The sequence below is a fragment of the Scyliorhinus torazame genome, chromosome 16 (assembly GCF_047496885.1).
Source record: "Scyliorhinus torazame isolate Kashiwa2021f chromosome 16, sScyTor2.1, whole genome shotgun sequence".
NCBI lineage: Eukaryota > Metazoa > Chordata > Chondrichthyes > Carcharhiniformes > Scyliorhinidae > Scyliorhinus > Scyliorhinus torazame.
In genome coordinates, this window is record NC_092722.1 from 166,621,103 (window position 1) to 166,646,266 (window position 25,164).

Consider the following 25,164-nt stretch of genomic DNA (forward strand, 5'->3'; position numbering starts at 1 on the left):
CAGGATCCCTTCTCCCAGCTTCACCAAGGGGAATCATCCACTGTTCATTTAATTAAAATACTGTGGGTGCTGAAAACCTGAAATAAACTAGGTTCTTTTTACTCAACCCTTTGAGCAATGGACTCCCTGTTCTAAAGGCTCTGCCTTGCAATTCCGTGGTCCCCACCTTTTCACAATCCTTGCTTCCTCGAACACTGGTTCCATCCACACCAGCCCTTCGCTTGATGGTTAATCTAAAAGCAGGCCTTTTCCTTCTGCTTGGCATAGGGGCAGCTGTGGTGAGTCTCCCCCTAACTATTTCAGTCTGACTGACTGGGAAACTAGTTTGCAGCAGGAAGACTGGCTGCTTCTTTGCATCCAGGTGTTAAAGCTGCAAGACATTCTCCAAATCCTGACTGATTTGGAGTAATTACCCAAGTTACTTGACTTCAGTGTGCTACTATTCACTACAGGATGTCAGAAACGTTACATGAGCTAACTTAGTGAGCTAGTGATGCGCGATCAATTACACTCAAGGCAAAGTGATTTCACAACTGAAGACTTTAATCTACTAGAACGTGTTCCCCAGCAGCTTCGATACAGAAAGTGAAGGCTGCTGGGACGGCACCATCTCTTATACTCCGCCTGTCAGGGCGGAGCTCCGTAACAACAGCCAATGGTAGACTCCTGGATCTAACCAATGGTCATCAGTCTCTTAGGTACCGCAATACCTGGTACTACCACAGCTAGCATAACTAAAATCTCGGCATTACTTTCAAAAATAGGTTCGGTTTTAAAATCCGTTTATTACAACTTTATAAATTATTTCACTTACTGGAAGCCTGCAACTATAGCCCGCGCCCTTTTATAGTGGCTGGATTCCACCGGCCGTTGGAATTCCCTTTTCCCGCTGGCAGCGAACCCCACCCACAGGAAATCCCATTGACAGGCAGCGGGAAGGGAGAATTCCGCCTCCAGTGAACAACGCGCTGCTGGGGCACCGGAGAATTCCGCCCAGTATCTACTCTGGTATAAACTCTGTAACCCTACTATTTATAGGGTTATTCCTTTTAGATCAAGTTTGTCCAAATGAATATTAAATTACACCTAATTGTATATCAGGTTTTTAATTGGCAATGAAGAATGTAATTCCCATCTTTGCTTAGAAGTTTAACTGATTATTTAAATTGGATTTTGATCAGCATGCCTGTATTAAACGCACAAGAAGTGAAAGCAGCTATATAATATTCACCCAGGTGCAATTGAAATCAAAAATGGACACAATTGTTTAGGAAAGGTGTAAAACTACTTGTTTTTCACTCAGTTTTTTACTATTCACAGCCCAATCAACGCCCAGTTAATATGGAAAAGCTACGTTCTCATTCACTGCCTCCAGAATTCGAGCAGTCAAGTATTTATGATACACCAAGAAACATCCTGGCAGCTGTAAGTGTCATGGGTATTAAAAAATTACTACTCATCTGTGTCGGAATTATTTTAGTTCCTATTTTAATATGTTATGTGAAAATGCAACTTTCCATCAATGAGTATTTATAACATGTTAAGGATGGGTTAATATTTACTGCACAATGACATATTTTTTTAAAGGATAAATTATTGAACTATCAAGAACTCCCATCTAGGAACTCTAATTATCATGGCTGGCATTCAAAAGGGGTTCATTTCTTTATAAGCATATGGCATCTAGGATGGGTCACCACTTTGGCAATGTGGCAATGCGACATACTAAAAATCCCAGTTATCATCTCGCTCCCCAGTTATTTACCTTTGCTCTACTATTGTGGGTAAAAACCAAACACTTTGAAGAGAGGCATCACTGCCCAGTCCATACATATCTCCTAGCAACTGATGGCAGAGTTGCACTCGGAAATGTTGCCCACGTTTTCTGCCAATCAACCAATCAAGGAAGGTTTGAGAATGCCCAGAGAAAAAAAGAGAAGGGAGAAATTAAAGAGTAGAGTATCCATGCTCTTATCAGATGAGGGCTGATGCAGATGAAAGAGACAATAATGTATCAAATTCAAGAGTGCTTGATACTGACGTCAGGCGTTGCACGGTAGCACAGTGGTGGGGCAGAACGGTAGCACAGTGGTTAGCATTGTCGCTTCACAGCACCAGGGTCCCAGGTTCGATTCCCGGCTTGGGTCACTGTCTGTGTGGAGTCTGCACATTCTCCCCCTGTCTGTGTGAGTTTCCTCCGGATGCTCCGGTTTTCTCTCACATGGCCCGAAAGACGTGTTGTTAGGTGATTTGGACATTCTGAATTCACCCTTGGTGTACCCGAACAATCGCCGGAATGTGGCAGCAAGGGGATTGTCACAGTAACTTCATTGCAGTGTTAATGTAAGCCTACTTGTGACACTAATAAAGATTATTATTATTAAAATGGAAAATATACCATTCACCAGCACTGACATCACTCAACCTGATGAACATAATTGAACATGTACCATTTTTAGGATAAGTGTGCTTAAATTCCTCCTGATTATTTAGACAAGACATTAAGAAATGTCAAGATTTATTTCCAGAAATTGATATTTAAGTCCAATGATAATACTTGCAGGGAAGTGTTATTCAGGAAACATTGTTTATAAAAGTTTACCAGTGATCACAAATGGAATTATACAATAGACCAGCTAGAAACCTAACTGTTAATTGACCAAAAAAACCACCCAGAAAGAACCAACATTTTTTAATACCTTGAAATTGTTACGTATCACTTGAGGGTCCGTGACTATAATGCCAGCAGTTGTCTTTAAATATTATGCCTTATTTGCATTAATATTTCAAAAACTGATTTTAAGTATTTTTTTTAAACAAATACAGCAATGGAGAAAAGAAAGGACAGCATCTAATGACTCTGGGATCTACATGTCCATGGCTTCAATGTGAGTAGTTGAAAGATCGTACAAATGGGTTTGCATGGAAACTCAATATCCAAATAAAATCTCATGGTATTTTTATTGAATAGTTTTAAAATTGCGTTCCTCTTTCCTAATACATCGTAAAACTCCCCCTCCATATAGTCTTCTAATTAGAGTAAAATAGTCTAGAATGTAGATATTATTGGTGTTAGTACTAGACAAATATTGAACCTTTTTAATGTAAAAACAGAAGATGCTTGAAAAAACCTGGCAGCATCTGTGGAGAGAGGAACAAAGGTAACATTTTAGAGTCGGTATGATTTTTCTTCAGGGCCCTTTTTCAAATGTGCTGATGGACAAAGATTGAGAAATTTGGCCACGCAGTGGCCGAAATCTTCCATCCTCGTTTGTGGCTAGGATTTTCTGGTGCTGCTGCAAGCGAATGTGGTTTGGCCGGAATGCCAAATTCCCCATTCTCAATCGCAACCAGTTCTGCCACAACCAAGACCCAAGGGTCCCACAAAGTCTAAAGATTTGGAAAAGGTTCTTAGTAAATCACCAGAACTAATTCCACACTAACCTTGTCTGTCTTATTCATGTAATTAATGACTTTTCAAGTTGTCCTTCAACTGCCTAAAACAGCTTGTTACTGGGACACTACAAAGATCATCAGTTGGCATAAATTTAGTTATAGATGTTTTAGCACTTGTTATAAGACACCATTAAACATTTTGATGATTATATGCTTGTTGGAATTCACCAGGAGCAAAATTTAATTCAAATTCATATTCAAATATTGAAATCGTTTAAGCTGTTCAAGTTAGCATCTATGTTAACGGTGTCCTTCCACGATATAGGCACACAGATAAATAACATTCACGCCACACAAGAGCCGGATGTTAAACTATTTCCAAAGGGGGATAACCTAACCATCGCCCCTTAATGTTCAATTATTATTGCTAAATCCCCACTAGCCACACCCTAGTGGTTACCATTGACCAGCAACTGAACTGGACGAGACATAAAGGGCGGAATTCTCCGACCCCCCCCCCCCCCCCCCCCCCCCCGGGCCGGGTCGGAGAATCGGTGTGGCGCCGCGTGAATTGCGCCACGCCGCCCCAATGCCGGGACGGAGAATCGGCGCCGGCGTGGCGCCGGTCGGGGTATGCGCCCGGGGCCGGAGCGCTGATTCTCTGGCCCGAGCGGCCGTCAAGGATTCTGCACCTTCCAGGAGGCCCGATGCCGGAGTGGTTCACACCACTAATCGACGCCGGTACGGCCTGCCCCGCCGGGTAGGGGAGAATCCCGCCCCATAGGTATAGTTTGTTCTTTGAAGGATATTGAAAATAGTAAACTAAGTGGCTTTGTAGCCATCAGGTTCTGATAATAAAACAAAACCAGTTATATATCCATGTTATATTCTCTTGACAGTAGAGACAGTATCAGCACAATCTCGTCTCAGATAGAGGAGGAAGAAGAACATCTTATGAAAGAAACCAAGTATGTACATCTGACAATTATATTTAGATGTGTGTGATAAGCTATAAGTAATCAATGAAATTTAAAGTCAATTTTCAAATGTTATTAACATGAGTTCTAATTTTCCAGTGCAGAAGAGAAATGTAAGATCTTTTGCTCACTTATTTACAAGTGCTGCAGTACATTTTGATTAATTGTTTTAAGTCTTATCATAGATACAAATTCACAAGTCCTGTGCTTGTGGCAGTGATAGTGGCATTATGCTGTCAATACTTTCCATTGCTGTCCCTCCAGAGTACGCTGTGTCAGTACAATGCCTTCTTATTTTCGAGTGGGACAGCCATATGCTTTCCCATTGAGCAAATTTCTCTAAAAAGTCTCCTCTGAGTCATGAGTCTGGACCATTTCCCAGTGGGGCCCACTTGCACCTGCTGGCAGCCTGATCTTGCTGGGTGCACCAGCCCACAGAATCAAGACGTGTCTTACTTGGGGCAGATAACAGAAGTGCACCATATGGAGTCTGCGCTCCTTCCCCAGCCATGTCAGTGTTCTTGTAAGGGGTGGCCAGAGGCTCTGAATGGGAAACCTCAGGTTAGATAGGGAACCATTGTATGAGTCCTGAACTATTTCTGAATAATTCCATTGGAATTATTTTGAAATGCAATTATTGCAAAATGGACAGTTGTTCCTTTTATGCACTGTCCTCAATGCACAGTACATTCAGCAACAAGATAAATGTTTACTGTAATGATGGTTACGGGTGTAATGTTGCAAGGGTACTGGGAGAACTTCCACCTTCCGATCGTGCTATCGATTGTTAATGCCCATCTGAACGAGTAGACAGGATTTCAATTTGACATCTTATCGAAGGAACAATTAATGTCTCCATCAATACAGCATGTCCTCAGTACTGCATTGGATGCCAGACTAGATTGTGTGCTCTCGTTCTGGATTGCCAGTCTACACACTATGGAATCTGAAGGGACAATTTCACCAACTAGCTGACAAAACTATACAAGAGATTTAGTGCTATATTTCCAAAAATTAATGTCAAAATGTTTCACTTATTTCCTGCATAAGAACATAAGAAGAACATAAGAACTGGAGCAGGAGTGGGCCATCTGGCCCCTCGAGCCTGCTCCGCCATTCATTAAGATCATGGCTGATCTTTTTGTGGACTCAACTCTATTTACCCGCCCGCTCATCATAACCTTTTATTCATTCACTGTTCAAAAATATATCTATCTTTGTCTTAAAAACATTTAAGGAGGTAGCTTCAACTGCTTCACTGAGCAGGCAATTCCACAGATTCGCGACCCTTTGGGAGAAGAAGTTCCTCCTCAACTCAGTCCTAAATCTGCTCCCTCTTATTTTGAGGCTATGCTGCCTAGTTCAAGTTCCAGCCGCCAGTGGAAGCAACCTCCTTACTTCTATCTTGTCTTTACCCTTCGTAATTTTATATGTTTCTATAAGATCCCTCCTCATTCTTCTAAATTCCAATGAGTATAGTCCCAGTCTACTTCATCTCCCCTCTTAAGCTAATCCTCTCAACTCTGGAATCAACCTCATGAATCTCCTCTGCACTCCCTTCAGTGCCAGTACATTAAAGTAAGGAGACCAAAACTGTACACAGTACTCCGGTGTGGCCTCACCAGCACCCTATACAGCTGCAACACAACCCCCCTGTTTTTAAACTCCATCCCTCTAGCAATGAAGGATGAAATTCCATTTGCCTGCTTAATTACCTACTGCACCTTCAAACCAACGTTTTGCAATTCATGCACCAGGACACCCAGGTCCCTCTGCACAGCAGCATGCTGCAATTTTTTACCATTTTAAATAATAGTCCATTTTGCTGTTATTCCTACCAAAATGAATGACCTCACATTTATCAACATAAACTCACCACAGCAAAATTTAAAGAGAAATTTGATTAATGGTACAAAGTTTATTGTGGGTTTAATATATGCCAAGGAGGTGGAATAACTAAAGACTGAGAAATGGTAACAGCAAGTTCAATTCATTCACGGTCCAAATACGTCTGCATTACAATTGATAACTCACCTCCCCAATTGCAATGTGTGAGCAGTGTAACGTGTTCGTCACCCTAGCAGTTATTTTATTATTACAAAAATATTGTTTGACTCCTAACTCAGGTTAATATTTAACCATTACTAAAGATGCCAACTGGTTACTTTTCAGTGTGTATTTCCTGCAGTGTAGAGTATTAAAGTTTGGTAGACCACAGTGCCGAATAACCCGACAAACTGACATCAGTTTGGATTTGATCATGCAGTTTTGTTAAAGTTTTGTAGTGACTGAACCACACCTGAAGCTGGAGTGAAAATAACTTGCATAAATCTTTGCGGTCATAGTTTAAGAAGCATCGTGTTCTTTCACAGAAACTGTGCCCCACCCTGCCACAGCCTTCCACCTCAACTGAGTTGCATAAGCAATAACCTCTTCTTATAAAGTCCTGCCTTGAGAATGACAGAAACTTTGAGGGAAAGATTCTGTGGTGTTGGAAAATCACAGGCTTGGAGTGAGCAATTTAGTGATAAATCGCCAGGGAGTGGCAAAGTGGAATTTATACCCTTTCCTGCAAATAAGCATTACAGATTTCAGCATCAGCGGACACTGCCTCTGCTGCACTTAAATAAATGAGCAGAGCCGTGTTTTCTTTTGAAGTTTAGTGCTGAGATAGGCAATGAAATTAAATACCACTAGCATAGCAGAAAACCTGTATGAGCAGCAAATGTCTATGAACCCCTACAGGTAGCGTTTTCCAAACACACTGACTCCGACCAATCTATATTTATAATGTCATCTTAACTTACATTCAGAGTGTGTTACAGTCTCGCTCCCCACCTATGTGAAACTATATATTAAACAACAGTTCGTTTTAGAGAGCATTTTCCAGAAAAGTGCAACAGTTGCGGTCAATGATATTAATACTCTCTTATAAGCATTGTATTTTGTTGATGCGTAGTTTGCAGTCTGTATGGGCCCTACTCATTTTTTCCTGCATGATGAGTCATGCAGGAGTGGTGCATCAGTTCCAGACATTATCCTCCTCTAAACTGGAACTGACACTGCAATCACCACATGGACTGAGCATTCTTTAGGTCGGAAACTTACCAGAATTTGGCAAAGTGCCAGGCTCAGACAGAAGTCTGGCTTGTAATTCTCCAGTTGCACAGACCAGTCTTCTCAGAATTTTGAGCCTCTTTGTCAAAAACAATAAGTGGGCGTGGTTTACACCGTCATTATGGCAGGGTGAGGCTTCCTAGAGCCGGGAACTGACTCCAAAGAGATCCGGGCCGGGAACTGACTCCAAAGAGATCGGGGCACCATCTTTAAAGGGCACCCCAGTCAGCACTGCAGCTTATAGGCCCCCAGCCCCTACCATGGATGAAACGGGGTGTCTCCCCCACCCCTCCTCTCCCCCAACGTGCATCGCTCCCCACCCTGAAAATCCTCGCCGGCATTGTTAACCCCCAGTAACAATGTAGAAATATAGCTGGCACTATCCCTGCCCCTCTTGCACCACCCCAATCCAACACGCACATCAATGCACCCCACCCCCATAGGGCTCCCACTCGGGTTCGCCCCTGGCACAGGTTGGCACTGCCAGGTTGGCACAGACAATTGGCCCTGTGCCCTGTTGGGCACTGCTTATAGAATTATAGAATCCCTATAGTGCAGAAGGAGGGCATTTGGCCCATCGAGTCTGCAAAGACCCCCTGAAAGAGCATCCTACCTAGGTCCATGTGACCTTGAGGTCGCCGAAGGTTAGAAATGAACCCGAGTCTCTGGCGCTGTGAGGCAGCAGTGTTAAGCACTGCACCACATTGCTCAGGCTTGACCCTCTTCCTCCAAGGGGCTAGACTTACATCTGGCCCCGGAGGAATCCCCTCGACTGCTTCATGCCTGGCAAAACCTGTCATGTTGTGACATCACGTCGACGAGGAATTAATATTTAGTGAGGGAGGATCATTTGGAGGAGGGGCGGCACTAATAACATGGAAATGTATTCAAATGTATTAAAATGAGATTCACACCCTCTTTGGGCGTGAATCCTATAATGTTGCTGGTGTGGGCAGAAAAAAATCGGGAAACGCGATCTCTCTGGAGAGAATTTTGATTGTTTTGAGATTTTCAGCCCATACCGCCAATCCAACGAATGGTTAGTGCAGGCTCAAGATCGTGCCCACTGTTAAAAATCCAATTGCTTACCTGAGAAGAGGAAGCAATTAATGACCAGCATTTTAAAAGCATCGGACAGTTGTGAGAAAGCATTATTTTTCACTACTCTGAATTTTTCAGTGAGTGCTTTGCCATATTGACACTGATTGTCAGCAAAGATTTTCAGGACATTTTCTTTCTCCCTCAGACTTGATTATAAATCCGCCTTTTTGGGGAGCATCAGGTGCATGGGCTAAAATTAACTTGATCACTTGAACCCTCTGCTTTACCACTATCTCCCAACCTGAACCTCTCTCCTAAGCAAGCGTAAAAGTCCCCCCCACCTTCCCCAAAAGGGAGCGGGTTGCTGCTTTAAATATATTACTGGGACCCAATTGTAATATTAAGCAGAGGCCTGAATGGGCGACCAGTGACTTAGACTCCCCTCTCACTGCTTGTGACTCTAACTAGCACTGACTCTCTCCAGAGAAGAAATCATTCTCATAGGTTCCCTCCTATTGCCAATTTCTTATTCCCCCGCTGGACGTAGTGAATCTGACTGGGGTTCCGGCACAGCTCCAAGTGAATGCATGTGAATGTGGACCGACCATTAAGATGGGCTCCAGATTCCTGAGTTCACTGACCACTTTGGGTACAATCAGGCCTTGAATTCAAATCTAGTCATACAAATAAAACAAAAGCTGTCGATTTTAGAATAAAATATGTTTGTGTAAACTCAACCTGTTTAGAATGGACACATGTTTGCAACACACACTTGGCTAATAATTGGCAGACTCACTATGAAAGTTTCATTGTTCCCGTGAGTACTAAAAACCTTTGCCAACACAGTAATAGTCTCTCAGGATCTCTTTATGCTGACATTAGGTACAGAATTTACTTTTTCACTAACCAAAATACTCAGGCTCTCAACACAAATAGAAGCCTGATGGTGTCCATGGCTAATCGCTTTTAACATTCTGATGACTATCAATATTTTTCTCTTAGTATGAAATTAACTTAATGTTCATAAACTTTTGAGAACAATTATAGGGTTCTGATAGAATCCATTATTAACTAGAAGTGGTTAGTCATAGTTAAATTATTTATTTTGCACTAATGCACAATAAAGTTTCAATGAAAATACCAAGACATGTTTTAAGCATTTAAGAGAATGTCAGCTCAGCGTAACATCAAGTCAATATGCAGGATTAGCTCAAATCACTGGCCTCCTCATTATTCTCTATCTCTGCAGCTTTCAAATTGCAGTCTTCAGGCTGTAGGTCCGTCCAAGCCCTGGACATGGGGGTCAGGAAAACCACAGCAACTCATTTCTGTTTGTGCTTTAGTTTTCTCCATCCGTTTCTCCTGTGTGAATTGGTCCTCAAGGTTTATTTTTATCCTTCCGCCCTAAATTAGAAATCGGGTTCTCTCAATATTGGCCGCTTGGGGAATATGCATTTAAATGTTATATATGTGACCCCGGGGGCCTCACGTATGCAGTTCAGTAGACCATAAAAACAAAAATTTTGGACACTTCTCCACTGATGAATTGAACCGATCCATCTATTCACTGAATATAATAAATTTGTTATGATAGAGGTCAGTCGATTTTAATACATTAAAATCTGTGAGTATGGTGGTAAAATTGTTGATTATAGAATTTTTTAGGCACAGGACTTGTTTCCTATTTTGTTTTGTTCCTTGGTCTGCTTAAAGAAGCTCCCCACATTCATCACATTAGTTCCAGAGACAAACAAAAGAAAAACAATGGTCTCTGTGTTTTGTTTTCTTTCTCTCTCTCATTTTCTGGTGTTTTATTTTCACGAAGAGAATAGCTCCATTTCCTGTGTCCTTTTATTAATTTTACCTTGCGCATTGTCGTGTTGGGTGCTCTGCTACACAGACGAACCAACACGGTTGCAGAAGGTCCAACTCAGTTTTATTACTAACAATATTAACATTTGTAAACTGGTTACTGCGGTTCGTTCATTACCCTCTAACCTGTGGACCCAGCCCTAACACTATCTTGGAGAGGCACTCAGCACATGGTGAATGTCTGAGTGGCTTGCTGTGAGCTCTGTGCCCTGAGCTGTCTCCTGCTGGAAAGCCTCGGAAGTGTCGTGTTCCCCCTTTTATAGTGTGTCTGCTCTTGCTTGTGATTGGCTGTGATGTTGCGTGTGTATTGATTGGTCCGTTGATCTGTCCATCAGTCTGTATGTGTGTTTGCACCATGATGTTTATCTGAATATCATGACACGCATTAGACATTTTTATCCAAGTTATTTCTTTATCAGTTTTAAATAAACAGGTACCAATGTTTCTCACTCTGCTAAAAGCCCGTATAAATAATAGTGCACTGTTTCATCTATCAAAACCCATAATAGCCCAGTTACAGAACACGGATTGCACTGGCGTGCAGCTGGTGCGAAGCAAAGCCTAAGTTGTCCCCAGTGGTCTGGTGGACTGCTTATTCCATGGTCAATCTTCCAGCGTCCGGATAAAGTTTAGCAGGCAGTAAGATTGGTTGAGCAGAGCTCCACGTCCCAGGGTAAAGCATAAACCTGAAGCCGGAGCTGTAACGCGGATCGATTGCTGCTATACGGTTTCGTTACCAAATTACTCATCATCAGTCCGGTTTTAAATACATATAATATAAGCTTCGCCTGTGGCAAAAAACTACCGACTCAAGCCTTGTCAATACAGTTTTGTAAATGATTGACCTTCCAATCCCATATGAGGATGAGTAAAAAGTTCCCATTTACGCATGGATCCAGTAAAATCTTAAAGAAAATTGGGTTAGATATTTGCTGCACCAAGAACGCAGAAAATGTTTGGATGAGATTTTTTTCTGATTTTGACCTCCGGTGACTGTGGAGTTTGCACTTTCTCCCCACGTCTGCGTGGGTTTCCTCCGGGTACTCCAGTTTCCCCCCAAAGTCCAAAGATGTGTAAGTTAGGTGGATTGGCCATGCTAAATTGCCCCTTAGGGCCCAAAGGTCAGGTGGGGTTGTGGGGAGTGGGCCTCGGTAAGCTGCTCTTTCGGAGCGCTGATTCGATGGGTCAGATGGCCTCCTTCTGCAGTGTAAGGATACTGCGATTATCTTTCGCTCGGTCTTGGAGTATCTTTTTAAAAGATTTTTAGCCTTGTGTGGAGGGTCAGTGTGAATCTCAAACCCTGACTGACAATGTTTTCACTTGGTATGCTGTCAATAATTGCAAATTTATTTTACTTAGCAATTGTACAGAAGAAAGAAAGCTGAGAAGATTTGATGTTACCATTGGCCAAGATATTATCAAAAATCTGCAGTTTGAACAAATAGATGAGAAAGTCTGGTAAGTAATTGCCTATCTTTTATTATTTAATAAAGATATCAAATTAAAGGAAAAAAATCTTTTTTTTTTTATTTGTTTCATTAATTGTCACTGAAAATCAGGTTGTTAGTTACTGTATGTAATTTCAAAATAAGAATATTCACTACATTTTCTCAAGAGTGTAAAAGATAAGGCTTGCACATTGTTGCTCAGGCATTTGAGGTGGGGATGGACAAAGATTTGTAGCCAAGGCTTGTACTGGTTGACCAAGCAGGCCTGATAAAATGGCCGCCTGTATCATCCAGCACCGCTAGCAGTGGCAGAAGCGGTTAAGCACAATCTCTGGAATGGGCCTTTATGCTGTCTTGTGTATGTTACAAAAGGTACTGCCCAGGATGCTTACAGCAGCAGCTTTCAAATATAAATGCAGAATTAATGATCAGAACATAGTTTTGAGTTTTCTTCACAAGGGACAGGATTGCAGGCGCTGGGAACTGCTTTGCTCCGTTCCCCCGAGGAAGTTTCGGGGATCCCAGTAGTGGTGGGTCTCTAAAAATATGGAGGCAATTACGGCAGCATTTTAAAGCGGGGAGAGGGTCGAGAATGATACCGATCAGGGACAATCATATGTTTGAGCCGGCTAGGTCGGACACCAGGTTTAGGGGAAGGGAGGATCGGGGGGTGGCAGTAATGGGGGATTGCGAGTTTGGGGGCATTAGTGGTGAAGTATGGGCTTGCGTAGTCGGATGCATTGAGGTATTTACAAGTCCGGAATTTGGCGAGGAAGATTTATTTGAGTTTTCCGGTTGCACCACCTGCGGCGTTGGTGGAGAGGGTCCTGTCGCTGGCCAGTTTGGAGTATCTTCAAGTATCTAGGGGAGTCTGCTGGGGGAGGATAGGGCCTCGCTGGAAGCGATTACAGTGAAATGGGAGAAGGAGCAAGGGGGTGAAGTGGAGGAGGGAGTATGTTGTGACGCCTGATGGGAGGGTGAATGTCACATCGTCGTGTATGAGGCTTGGGTTCATACAACTGAAGGTGATGCATTGGGCGCACTTAAAAGGGCAAGGGTGAGTCGGGTGTTTGAGGGGGTAAAAGATAAGTGCGAGTTGTGTGGGAGGGGCCCAAGGAAGCACGTGCATGTGTTCTGGGCATGTCCTAAGCTAGCAAACTTTTGGGGCTCTTTCTTCAGCACCAAGTCAGCAATCATAGGCAGGGAGCTGGAACCGGATCCCCGAGAGGCCACAGTCATAGATCATAGAATTTACAGGGCAGAAGGAGGCCATTCGGCCCATCGAGTCTGCACCGGCCCTTGGATAGAGCACCCTACTCAAGTGTCGAATGCCAATACCAGTGCATCAATCGGCCAGCTAGCTCAGCTAAAAAGATCTACATTGTGAGTTGCTAATCATCAGGACTTGCTGGGCAGTTTGCTCCACTCTGCTGTTTGTCTTGCACAAACACATCTCATTCTCAATCTCCCTGTTAATTTTAAAAGCATTCTGTATTTACGCATTGACAGCTCATTAAATTTGCAGCAGGAAGTTTCAGCTCATACTTAGAACGTAAATGCCCTTTTTTGTGACATCATAATTGCTAATACCAGCTACACAGCAAAAAGAGAACAATTTAAACTATTTGAATTTCATTCCTGCATGCAGTAAATTGTTGCTAGTATTCAGGATGTCAGAGTTGCCGGAGTTGCAGGCAGGAGAGGGGGCAGATGTTTTGGCCTTCCTCTCGCTGACTGCTTATAGGCGAGTCCTGCTGGAGTCGAGGTCACCTTCTCCGCCCTGTGCCTTGGTGTGGCTGGGGGAATCTCCTGGAATTTTTGTATTTGGGGGAAGTTAAATACACACTGAGTGGGTCGATTGGGAGGTTCTATCTACGATGGCAACCATTTGCTAGGTATTTTAAAGAGCTGGTCACTGATAGCTGTTGGGGGGAGGGGGATTTGGGGGTGCGCTGTTCATGTTTTTCTATTTGTGTATACATTTTTAAATGTTCAATAAAAGCAATTCACATGTGATTTGTTTAGAACGGTAATCCAAGACTTTGAGCTGTAGGAACAGATTTTCCTCACACACGTAGTACAATTGCCTGGGTGGAGTACATTGAGAAAATCCAACAAGAGAGAATCATTAGGCTTATAATGAAGTTTGCAGACTTCTAACCAATTAACGGAGCGGTCAGAAATTAAGGCTGGTTACAGAATTATGATTCTCCCACACATTTGTCCTCATATGCAAGGGCCCTGCCCTGAAACTCCACCCCTTCCCCCGCCCACCCCCTTTCAGCTCATCAAGGCAGGTGTAATTTTCCATGAGCTACTCGTGTAGTGGCATCAAAACAAAACAAGATTCCATTATGACTAAAAGCTCACGCCAAGGGAACTTGTGAGTAATGAGGCTGGTGCCACCTTGTGGTTTATTTTACATTAGCCACCAGTTTTCAATGCAGGTATCTATTTTTATTCTAACTTCCAATTCCGCTGCTACAATTCCTTCAAATGATCAGTGTCCATTAACAAAATCCTTGTTCTTCTTGGTGACAGTGTCATGTCTTCAAACAAAGAGTGTCCTTTTAATTTCGGAGATCAATTCTTGGCAATCAACAAACTTCAGATCAGTAATGTAAAGGAAGTCAGCATCTTCATCAACAAGTCGATGGAACAGGAGGTACATCACATTCTAGCTGTACTGAATGCTATCTGGTTTAACTGTGTTATGTTGAAAGATGCCTTGGTAATTATGATGGTTGAGAAAATCCTTGAGAATGTGTGATGGCAGCAAGTCCCAGAATAAACCCCACCAGGATCCTTCACTTTGACTCTGTTGGAAAATCTTGGGCCTTTTCTGCACACAGATGGTGGAAGCTCACATTACCATCAAGCGCCTATCTGCTCTGGGGTGCTGGTAAATGCAATATTATGTTCCCCATCGTCCAAGAAAAAAGTATTCAGTGACCCCCTGGTCCCTTTTATAAGGGAACTACCTGCAAATTTTTAAAAGAAGAGGTAGAAATTTAAGGAGAAGTTCCAGAGATTAGACTAGAATTGGAGGAATAGAGAGTATGTGGGAGAAGTAATACATCGGATCAGCGGGGTTGTGGATACAGAGTGGGGTGAGGCAGGAGAGGGATGAAAAGAAGAAAGAATTTGTATGCATTGAATCATTTCAAATTGGTAAACACTAAGGGCGAAATTCTCCGGTATCGGCGCGATGTCCGCCGACTGGCGCCCAAAACGGCGCAAATCAGACGGGCATCACACCGCCCGAAAGGTGCGGAATGCTCCGCATCTTTGGGGGCCGAGCCCCCACCTTAAGGGGCTAGGCCCGCACCGGACTAATTTCCGCCCCGCCAGCTGGCGGAAAAGGCCTTTGTTGCCCCGCCAGCTGGTGCGGAAATGACATCTCCGGGCGGCGCATGCATGAGAGCATCAGCGGCCGCTCACGGCATTCCCGCGCATGCGCAGTGGAGGGAGTCTCTCCCGCCTCCGCCATGGTGGAGACCATGGCTAAGGCGGAAGGGAAAGAGTGCCCCCATGGCACAGGCCCGCCCGCAGATCGGTGGGCCCCGATCGCGGGCCAGGCCACCGTGGGGGCACCCCCCGGGGCCAGATCGCCCCACACCCCCCCCCCCCCCCCCCAGGACCCCGGAGCCCGCCCGTGCCGCCTTGTCCCGCCGGTAAGGTAGGTGGTTTAATCTACACCGGCGGGACAGGCATTTTAACTGCGGGACTTCGGCCCATATGGGCCGGAGAATCGCGGGGGGGGGCCGCCAACCGGCGCAGCGCGATTCCCGCCCCTGCCGAATCTCCGGTGCCGGAGAATTCAGCAACCGACGGGGGCGGGATTCACGCCAGGCCCCGGCGATTCTCTGACCTGGCGGGGGGTCGGAGAATCTCGCCCTAAAGCTGCATAGTTCAGGGGCGAGTTTCGGCGGGGGCGGGAAGCGCGCCGCCGCGCCGGTTGGCGGGCCCCCCCCCCCGCGATTCTCCAGCCCAGATGGGCCGAAGTCCCGCAGTTAAAGTGCCTGTCCCGCCGTCGTAGATTAAACCACCTACCTTACCGGCGGGACAAGGCGGCGCGGGCGGGCTCCGGGGTCCTGGGGGGCGCGGGGCGATCTGGCCCTGGGGGATGCCCCCATGGTAGCCTGGCCCGCGATCGGGGCCCACCGATCCGTGAGCGGGCCTGTGCCGTGGGGCCACTCTTTCCCTTCTGCCTTCGCCACGGTCTCCACCATGGCAGAGGCGGAAGAGACCCCCTCCACTGCGCATGCGCGGGAATGCCGTCAGCGACCGCTAACGCTCCAGCGCATGCGCCGCCCGGAGAGGTCATTTCCGCGCCAGCTGGTGGGGCAACAAAGGCCTTTTCCGCCAGCTGGCGGGGTGGAAATTCGTCCGGCGCAGGCCTAGCCCCTTAAGGTTGGGGCTTGGCCCCCAAAGTTGCGGAGCATTCCGCACCTTTGGGGCGGCGCGATGCCCGACTGATTTGCGCCGTTTGGGCGCCAGTCGGCGGACACCGCGCCGATACCGGAGAATTTCGCCTCAGATATCTTGCTTGTTGCTAACTAACATGAGTGATTGTAGATGCACTGGGTAGCACAGTGGTTAGCACTGCTGCCTCACAGCACCAGAGACCCGGGTTCAATTCTGATCTTGGGTGACTGTGCGGAGTCTGCACATTCTCCCCGTGTCTGCGTGGGTTTCCTCCGGGTGCTCCGACTTCTTCCCACAGTCCAAAGATGTGCAGGTTAGGTGGATTGGCCATGATAAATTGCCCCCTTTGAGTTCAAAGATGTGTGGGTTAGGTGGATTGGCCATGATAAATTGCCCCCTTTGAGTTCAAAGATGTGTGGGTTCGGTGGATTGGACACGATTAATGCGCAGGGTTACAGGGATAGGGCGGGGTAGTGGACCTAGGTAGAGTGCTCTGTTGGAGTATCGGCGCAAACTCAAAGGGCCAAATGGTCTCCTTCTGTACTGTAGGGATTCTATGGATATATTTGCTGTATTTCTGGAACTGTAGTTTCACAGAAGTGATTTTATTCCCCAGGTAACAGTCACAATATTGAGACTATCTGAAACACCAACATGTGGCAAAGAGGGTAATTGAGATAAATGAAAAATTGAAGGAAACTAATAAAACGTAAGTCATATTTACCCATTCACAGAAATTTAAGCTACTTATAAATGGCCTTTACAATTCAGATGACCACTGCTTGTGGATTGCTTTATTCCTTTATCTGCAAATACTAATATGTGGTACCACAGGGATCGGAGCTAGGACCCCAGCTATTCACAATCTATATCAATGATTTAGATGAGGGTGCAAAATGTAATATCTCCAAATTTTGTAGACGACAAGTTGGTTGGGAGGATAAGCTGTGAGGAGGATGCATAGATCCTTCAGTGTGATTCGGACAAGTTGAGTGAGTGGGCAAATGAATGGCATAGGCAGTATAATTTGGAGAAATGCAAGATTATCCACTTTGGTAGCAAAAACAAGAAGGCAGACTATTATCTGAATGGCCATTATTTAGGAGAAGGGAATGTGCAGTGAGACCTGGATGGCCTTGTGCACCAGTCACTGAAGGTAAGCATGCAGGTACAGCAGGTGGTAAAGAAGGCAAATGGATGTTAGCCTTCATAGCGAGAGGATTTGAGTACAGGAGCAGGGATGTCTTACTGGAATTGTACAGGGCCTTGGTGAGGCCACACCGGGAATATTGTGTGCAGTTTTGGTCTCCTTATCTGCTTGAGAGGGAGCGCAACAAAGTTTACCAGACTGATTCCTGGGATGGTGGGACTGACGTATGAGGAGAGATTAAATTGGTTTGGATTGTATTCCTGGAGTTCAGAAGAATAAGGGGGGATCTCATGGAAACCTATAAAATTCTAACAGAACTAGACAGGGTAGATGCAGGAAAGATTTTTCCGATGGCGAGTGTGTCCAGAACCAGCGGTCACAGTCTGAGGATATGGGGTAAACCGTTTAGGACAGAGGTGAGGAGAAATTTCTTCACCGAGAGAGTGGTCGGCCTGTGGAATTCGTTACCACAGGAACAAGTTGAGGCCAAAACATTGTATGTTTTCAAGAAGCAGTTCGATGTAGCATTTAGGGTAAAAGGGATCAAAGAATATTGGGGGTAAGTGGGATAAGGCTATTGAGTTGGGTGATCAACCATGATCATAATGACTGACAGAGCAGGCTCGAAGGGCCGAATGGCCTTCTCCTGCTCCTATTTTCTTTGTTTCTAGCCTCTGATTTCTGTGAATCAGGCTGGAGAAGGATATAACCTATATCTTACTAATAGCAATGTAAGCCAGAAATTCAGATGCAGAACATTTTGCTTTCAGTTTACTTTGTCTTTTCTTTTTGAGAGAACCTTCTGTGAAAAATGTGCACATTATTCCTTCATTTATGAATAAATATCCAGGTTGGTGTAGGAGCGTATTCTAGGGGTCATGGTTCATAGCGCATCAAAGGCCCATGACCAGTTTCACAAGGCTATAGAGAAAGTAAATGGTGTGTTGTGATGCATAGGTAGATGGTTAAATAGAAATACTTGCAAGCTATTGAGGTATACTCATTGAGTATATTCAGGGCAAGGATTGATGGATTTTGGGGAATCAGGGGGCTTGGGGACAGTGCAGGAAGGTGATGTTGAGGCTAAAGGTCTGTCATGATTTTGTTGAATGGAAGAGCAGTCTCGCACGGCCCTATCCAGCTCCTATTTCTTTGGCGGGATTCTCCGGTCCCCCAGCCGCGTGTTACCTCAGCCGTGCGCCATTCGCTGACGGTGAGATTCTATCTTCCCGCTGCTTGTCAATAGGATTTCCCATTGTAGCCACCCCACACCGCTGGGAAACCAGCGGGTGGGGGTGCACTGTCGGCGGGAAAAGTGAATCCCAACAACCGGAGAATTCCGGATCTTAAGTTCTTACACAGATTTTTGAAATCTAACTAGGGAAGTCTAAAGTTTAACGAAAAGGTAAATGATGCAAGTTCATTACCGTGGGCTGCATGGTCGCACAGTGGTTAGCACTGTGGTTTCACAGCGCCAGGGTCTCGTGTTTGATTCCCAGCTTGGGTCACTGTCTGTGCATAGTCTGCACATTCTCCCCGTGTCTGCGTGGATTTCCTCCGGGGGCTGCGGTTTCCTCCCACAAGTCCCGAAAGACATGCTGTTAGGTCATTTGGACATTCTGAATTCTCCCTCTGTGTACCCGAACAGGCGCTGGATGTTAAGTAATGGGTTAAGAGTTAAGTAATGCATTAAGAGACATTGCAATTAGTTGTCTCATTTATGTTAAGTATCCAATGATTGACACTGAAATGTAAAGGGGCTTCAGGTGGCCTCTGTCAGGTGGTGTGTTGTTGGAGTTTTGTGCAGAGGCTGTGGAAGTGAAATAAATGGTGTTTGCTGAGAAGGAACAGGACTTCTGACTCTTCATACAACGGTAACTAAAACGTTTATCAATGGTAGCAGAGGATGGTTGCTGTGCAAATGTGAAGGTTTGAAAGATACAACTTTTCCTGATCAAACCAAGGAGTGAGTGAGAAGAAAGGAAAAAAAGATACATGGCTGAACCCAGGATAAAGATGGATGGATATGACTATCCCCCCTTATTTTCTGAAAGGGAATCGTATGACCAATGGAGAAGTGCAGTAGTTATGTGGACTAAGGTAACTGCCTTGGGAAAGAGAAAACAAGGTATGGCATTGGCTCGTTCTCTACCTTATGACAGTAAAATCTGAAACAAAGTTCTTTCTGAGCTGGAATTGGAAGAGTTAGACCCAGAAGAAGGTCTGGGGACTCTATTACAATATATGGATAAGATTTACAAGAAAGATGACTTGTTAAGTGCATATGAAGCATGGTCGGAATTTGATAAGTTCTGGAAAATAGAGGAATTCTCCATCGAAGACTATATAATGTAATTTGGCAGGCTATATAAAAGGCAGAAACACAACTTGGAATTTCCACAGTCTGTCTTGGCCTTTAAATTGCTTGACTGTGCTAGCATGAGCAACATGGATAGGCTCCTGATTTTGACAGGCGTTCAGTTTACGGATGAGGATACCTTATTCGATCAGATGACAAAAGCTTTAAAGAATTTTCTGGGGAAACATTCGATTCCGATGGCTGTGATGACTCAAATAGGTCAGCCTGCTATAAAGCAGAATATGGAAGGTACACTACTAACAGGATGGCGAAATTGTACGGCTACGAATAGGGCCCAAGACTATAGAAGGAGATCGAGACAAGGAAATTATGAAGACAGAAACCCAGTTAGAACCATAGGAAGATGAACCCCAGAAATGCACAGGGCATGATAAATCGATGTTTTCGATGTGACTCTCAATAACATTCTGTCTTCAACTGTCCAAAACGTTATGATAGAGTGTTTGAAGCGACACATAACACGGAAGAGTCAGAAGAGGAAAAATATAGTGTTCAGAGAGAAGACATTGTCCTATTAACAAGTAGTTTTACGCCGGTATTGAGGGTGTTGGTTGCAGAATCCTTCAATTGTGCTGTATTGGACAGTGACTGCACATCTACTGTGTGTGGAATTGACTGGTTAAAATGTTACCTGGACTCCTTGAATGCTGAAAGTCGAAACAAGGTTAAGGAATTTGAAAGTTCCACAAGTTTCAGGTTTGGGGATGATAATACTCTGAAGTCGCTGAAAAGAGTGGTGATCCCTTGCAATATTGCCGGAGTGAATCATTTCATTAGCACGGATGTTGTATCAAGTGAGATACCTTTGCTTCTGAGCAGACCGTCGATGAAGAAAGCACACATGAAACTGGATATGGAACAGGATAAGGCAACAGTTTTTGGAAAGATGGTGGACTTACAATTTACACAGTCGGGACACTATTGTATTCCATTACTGACAAATAATATTTCAAGTACAGTGGTTAAGGATGTGTTAATGGCAGTTGAAAATGGGACTTTCACTGATAAAAAGCTTGTTGTATTAAAACTGCATCGGCAGTTTGCACATCCGTCTCCTTGGAGGCTGAAAAATGCATTAAAGGAAGCAGGGGTAAGGGATGAAGACTATACTAAACCGATAGAACAGGTTAGTGATTGCTGTGAAGTTTGTAGGAAGTACAGAAGGACACCAGCACGACCGATAGTAACCCTACCTTTGGCCAGGGATTTTAACGACATTGTGGCTGTGGTGCTTAAGATCTGGGATAAGGCCATTTTTCCGAAAGGGCAACTACCAAGGGTTGATACAAAGGTGACATACTTGCCTGAAGGGTCTAGTCAATGGAAGGATGCAACTGTTATTAGAGCAGGGAAGGCCACTGGAAAGTATAAACATTGGTTGAATATACAGCATTCAGGGGAGGGAGTTAAGACAATGGATTGGGAACACGAACTTCAAAAATGGAGGTCGCAGAAACGCAGTGCCAGTTCAGATAGTACATCGGTTAGTGAACAGGTCCGCAGGAAAAGGTCGAGAATTTTGAAAGGACATCCCACAGCAGATAGGAAAGATCAAGCAGTAGCAGTATAGAACAAGTTACCAGGCGGGAGAGGGGACGTAGTTTATCATGGTCTCGGAACATGAGTAAAACTACGAATACTAATAGGAGTAGAAGCCCACATGCATGTGAGATTTTGGTGGCTTCCAATAAATTATATGAAAAGTTATCAAAGATGCTAAACCGCAAGAACTGCATAGTTGGAGTGAATTTGAGGTATACATGGAAGTACCGGATAGGGGACAAAGAACTCTATCTCACAGATGGATTTGCACAGAAAAGGTTCTTCGGATGGAACCTATAAGGCAAAGGCCAGGCTTGTGGCAAGGGGATTTGAAAAAAGCTTAGAAGATCAGGATTTAAGGGTCGATTCACCTACAGCAGGAAAGGTTAATTTTAAAGATCTTCTTTTGGACACAAAGGCATGGGAATACAAATCTATAGATATGAAAGCTGCCTTCTTGCAGGGGCATCAGCTCCAGAGAGACATTTTTCTCCGTCCTCCTAAAGAAACAGCTAACACAGAAGGGGTATTCTGGAAGTTGAACAAATGTGTATGTGGTTTAAATGTTGCATCTAGAGTCTGGTATTTTTCGGTAAGGTCAGTTTTGTTAACGTTAGGCTGTTACTAGTTGAAAGTAGATCCGGTAATGTTTTACTGTCACTATAAAGGGAACCTTTCTGGCATCTTTATGATGCATGTCAAATAATTTTTGTGGGGTGGGACTAGTGATTTTGAAGCTTTTGTAATCTCTGGTTTGAGGAAAGAATTCCGGTTTGGAAGTCAGGCTTCCAGTGCATTTAAATATATTGGACTGGAAATCGGACAGACTAAGTTAGGGGCAACTTTATGTCAGCAATCTTATTTGGAAAGCATCAGCCCAATAGCAATTAGTCGTGGCTGGGTTTTCACAAAAAGATGCAAGGTTTCAAAGATGGAAAAAGAGCAACTGCAATGTTTAATTGGGCAACTGAATTGGTTAGGTAGACAGACTAGACCGGACGTGAGTTTTGATGTCTTAGAGTTGAGTACAAAAATGAATGATCCCAAAGTGGAAGACATAATAAGAGCAAATCAAGCATTTGGCCAAACTAAAATAAAAAATGCGGGAGTGTGTTTTGAGGTTCCAGGTTTTAGGTGACCATAGGCACTTGAAATTCATAGTTTATAGTGATGCGTCCTATGAAAATCAAGCACAGGAGGTTTTATAATTTTCCTTTGGGGAACAATGGTAAATGTTGTCCTCTTGTGTGGGAAACAAAGAAAATAAGGAAAGTAGTCTAAAGCACTTTGGCTGCTGAGACGTTAAGCTTTGTAGAGGCGGTGGATATGGCCTTTTATATATCTCAGATATTGACAGAAATGTAACTTTTGGATATTGTTAATGAAGGGCGCCTGTTTCTGTGGTTTTTTTAAAAAAGAAGGGGGGAAATTGCATATGTGTTTTTGAGTTTCTTTAAATTTTGTTTTCACCTAATTATTTTTTTCTCCAAGGAAGGGGAGACTGTTAAGTAATGGGTTAAGAGTTAAGTAATGCATTAAGCGGCATTGCAATTAGTTGTCTCATTTATGTTAAGTATCCAGTGGTTGACACTGATATGTAAAGGGTTTCAGGTGGCCCTTGTGTCAGGTGGTGTGTTGTTGGAGTTTTGTGCAGAGGCTGTGGAAGTGAAATAAATGGTGTTTGCTGAGAAGGAACAGGACTTCTGACTCTTCATACAATGGTAACTAAAGCGTTTAACACTGGAGTGTGGCGACTAGGGGATTTTCACAGTAACTTCATGGCAGTGTCAATGTAAGCCTACTTGTGACAATAAAGATTATTAAAAATATGTTCTTTGTTTTACAGGGTTGTATAATCAAAGTGCCAATGGTCCTCGAACGATTGCCAGTTCCGATTGATTCATCCAGCAACAATTCATCAGTATTTATTTTTATAACGTGATCTTCTCAACCTTAATACTTCACACCATTAATGATTGGTGTTGAATAGTCCTTCCATTTATGTGGTTGAAGTGCATAGAAACCTACCACATGTTCACCTGGCATTTCCTTTATTATCCCTAGGCAAATGCTGAGATCAAATATAACAGTCTTCATTAACATTTAACGACCCTCAGTGATTTATGGGCAGCATTAGTAAAGTGTCCTATTTATCCAGCTGGGTTTTTTAAAGATGAAATCCCAGTACATTGTGAATTAAGGCTAATTAATTATTGAAATGCAAATTGTGGAGCTTTTGGTGCATTAATCACATACATACTAATACGTTGCTTAGTGTGTATGCTTTTTTTTACATGTTTATGCTATTTATTTTAAGAGGACAACAGAAATATGTATTAACATTATTGCTGCTGCTAAAATTTGTCCTCCACTACTGAAATGCACTTTATACTTAACCTTCTTATCCCACTGTTGCAAAATAATATGATTCATTGTGACAAGTTTAGGTACAATTAAATACACTGATGCATTCAGATTTGCATTCAGATTAGTTGACAAGTGTATATTTGTTGCAATTATAGTCAAATTTAGTGCAGAATAGAATTAATACTTGAATTGATGTAGCTGAATTGAAGATTGATTTTGCCATGTTGTACTATAATTTTCACGTCATGTTTAAATTGCTGCAGCTTAAAATAGTCACAAAACACATGGTGTAATGCATGCACTACTCTGCCTCTTCAGAAGCTCAATAACTGCATGAGATTCTTCGGTACTGACACTCTGAGCCCAAGGAAAGTTCCACTCTCTCCAGAATTGACACCCACACCATTATTAAGCACCAAAATTCTCTGTACACCTTCTCAAAAGGTTTTGAATTCTTTACTCCAAAAACCAGTTCCAGTTCAAATTGAATCAAATTCATGGTCCCCCAAAAGAGACATAGTAGATTCAACTGTGTTTGGAGCAAGCAAGGAGCTGAATTACGACTTGCCCTGTCCAATCTGCGCATTGGCTTTGTAACTCTTGAGAAAGGAATCATTTGTTTTTAATTAAATACATTATTGAATTCTGCACCTTTTTTTTCTTTTCGGATCTGTCGCATATAATCCAGGTTTACACTGGGATGAAGGGCTGGGGAAGAGCTGCATTGTTGAAGGTGCTGTTGTTCAGATGAGCCGTTAAACCATCTGCCATCTTAAGTGCACGTTAAAAGGTCACAAGGTTTGAAGTCAGTCGAGGTTGTTCTCTGTCCTGGCCGATGATTATTCCTCGGCCAAAATCACCCCAACAAGTTATTCGGTCATTTGCAAGGTGTATATAAAACAGGTGCAAGGGAAAGAGCCACTTTCAACCAGCAGATTGGGTAGGCAACCTGCCTGAATCCTCGGGTGGAAGGACTGGTTCATTAATGTGCTGCGAATTAATTGCACACCCTGAAATATGTGGCCCACTCCCATTTGATGGTATTGAGTTGGCACAAAATCAAATGCATGGAGGGTGACTCAGCCAGTAGAAGGTGGTTGAAGGAGAGATGGAGTCTGTGGTGGTGAGGGGTGGGGCTGGGATTGTGGCGAGTGGAGGTTGAAGTCCAAGGTGCCAGCAGCTCACAGGGTTGCCAGGGCATAGAGCCCTAATTCACATGGGTCAAAGATTGTGAGAATTCTGGCCCATATTTCAGTGATGGCCATCATGGCCGGTATTCTCCAGCTGTTGGGATTCTCTGTTCCCGCAGCAACGTACCCTCCCACCCGCGGGTTTCCCGGTGGAATGGGGCGGGGGGGGGGGGTAATCCCATTGATAACTGGCGAGAGTCGAGAATCCTGCCGCCAGTGAACAATGCGCCATCAAGAAACACGAGGCTGGGAGACT

General features: G+C 43.9%; 1 protein-coding gene across 3 annotated transcripts in view; it reads left to right on the forward strand.

Moving 5' to 3' along the window:
* LOC140393210 (pleckstrin homology domain-containing family S member 1-like) overlaps nucleotides 1–24,366 on the forward strand; it is a 36,459-nt gene extending 12,093 nt beyond the window's left edge. For 2 of the 3 annotated variants that reach the window (XM_072479434.1, XM_072479436.1), the window contains exons 9-15: nucleotides 1,321–1,425; nucleotides 2,827–2,888; nucleotides 4,296–4,364; nucleotides 11,763–11,861; nucleotides 14,393–14,516; nucleotides 16,896–16,988; nucleotides 23,198–24,366. In XM_072479434.1, coding sequence (XP_072335535.1) covers nucleotides 1,321–1,425; nucleotides 2,827–2,888; nucleotides 4,296–4,364; nucleotides 11,763–11,861; nucleotides 14,393–14,516; nucleotides 16,896–16,955 — 519 coding nt within the window. In that variant the 3' untranslated portion in view covers nucleotides 16,956–16,988; nucleotides 23,198–24,366. The remainder of the gene's footprint in view (nucleotides 1–1,320; nucleotides 1,426–2,826; nucleotides 2,889–4,295; nucleotides 4,365–11,762; nucleotides 11,862–14,392; nucleotides 14,517–16,895; nucleotides 16,989–23,197) is intronic. The other variant, XM_072479435.1, reaches the window with a different exon arrangement.
* The last annotated feature ends 798 nt before the right edge of the window (nucleotides 24,367–25,164 follow it).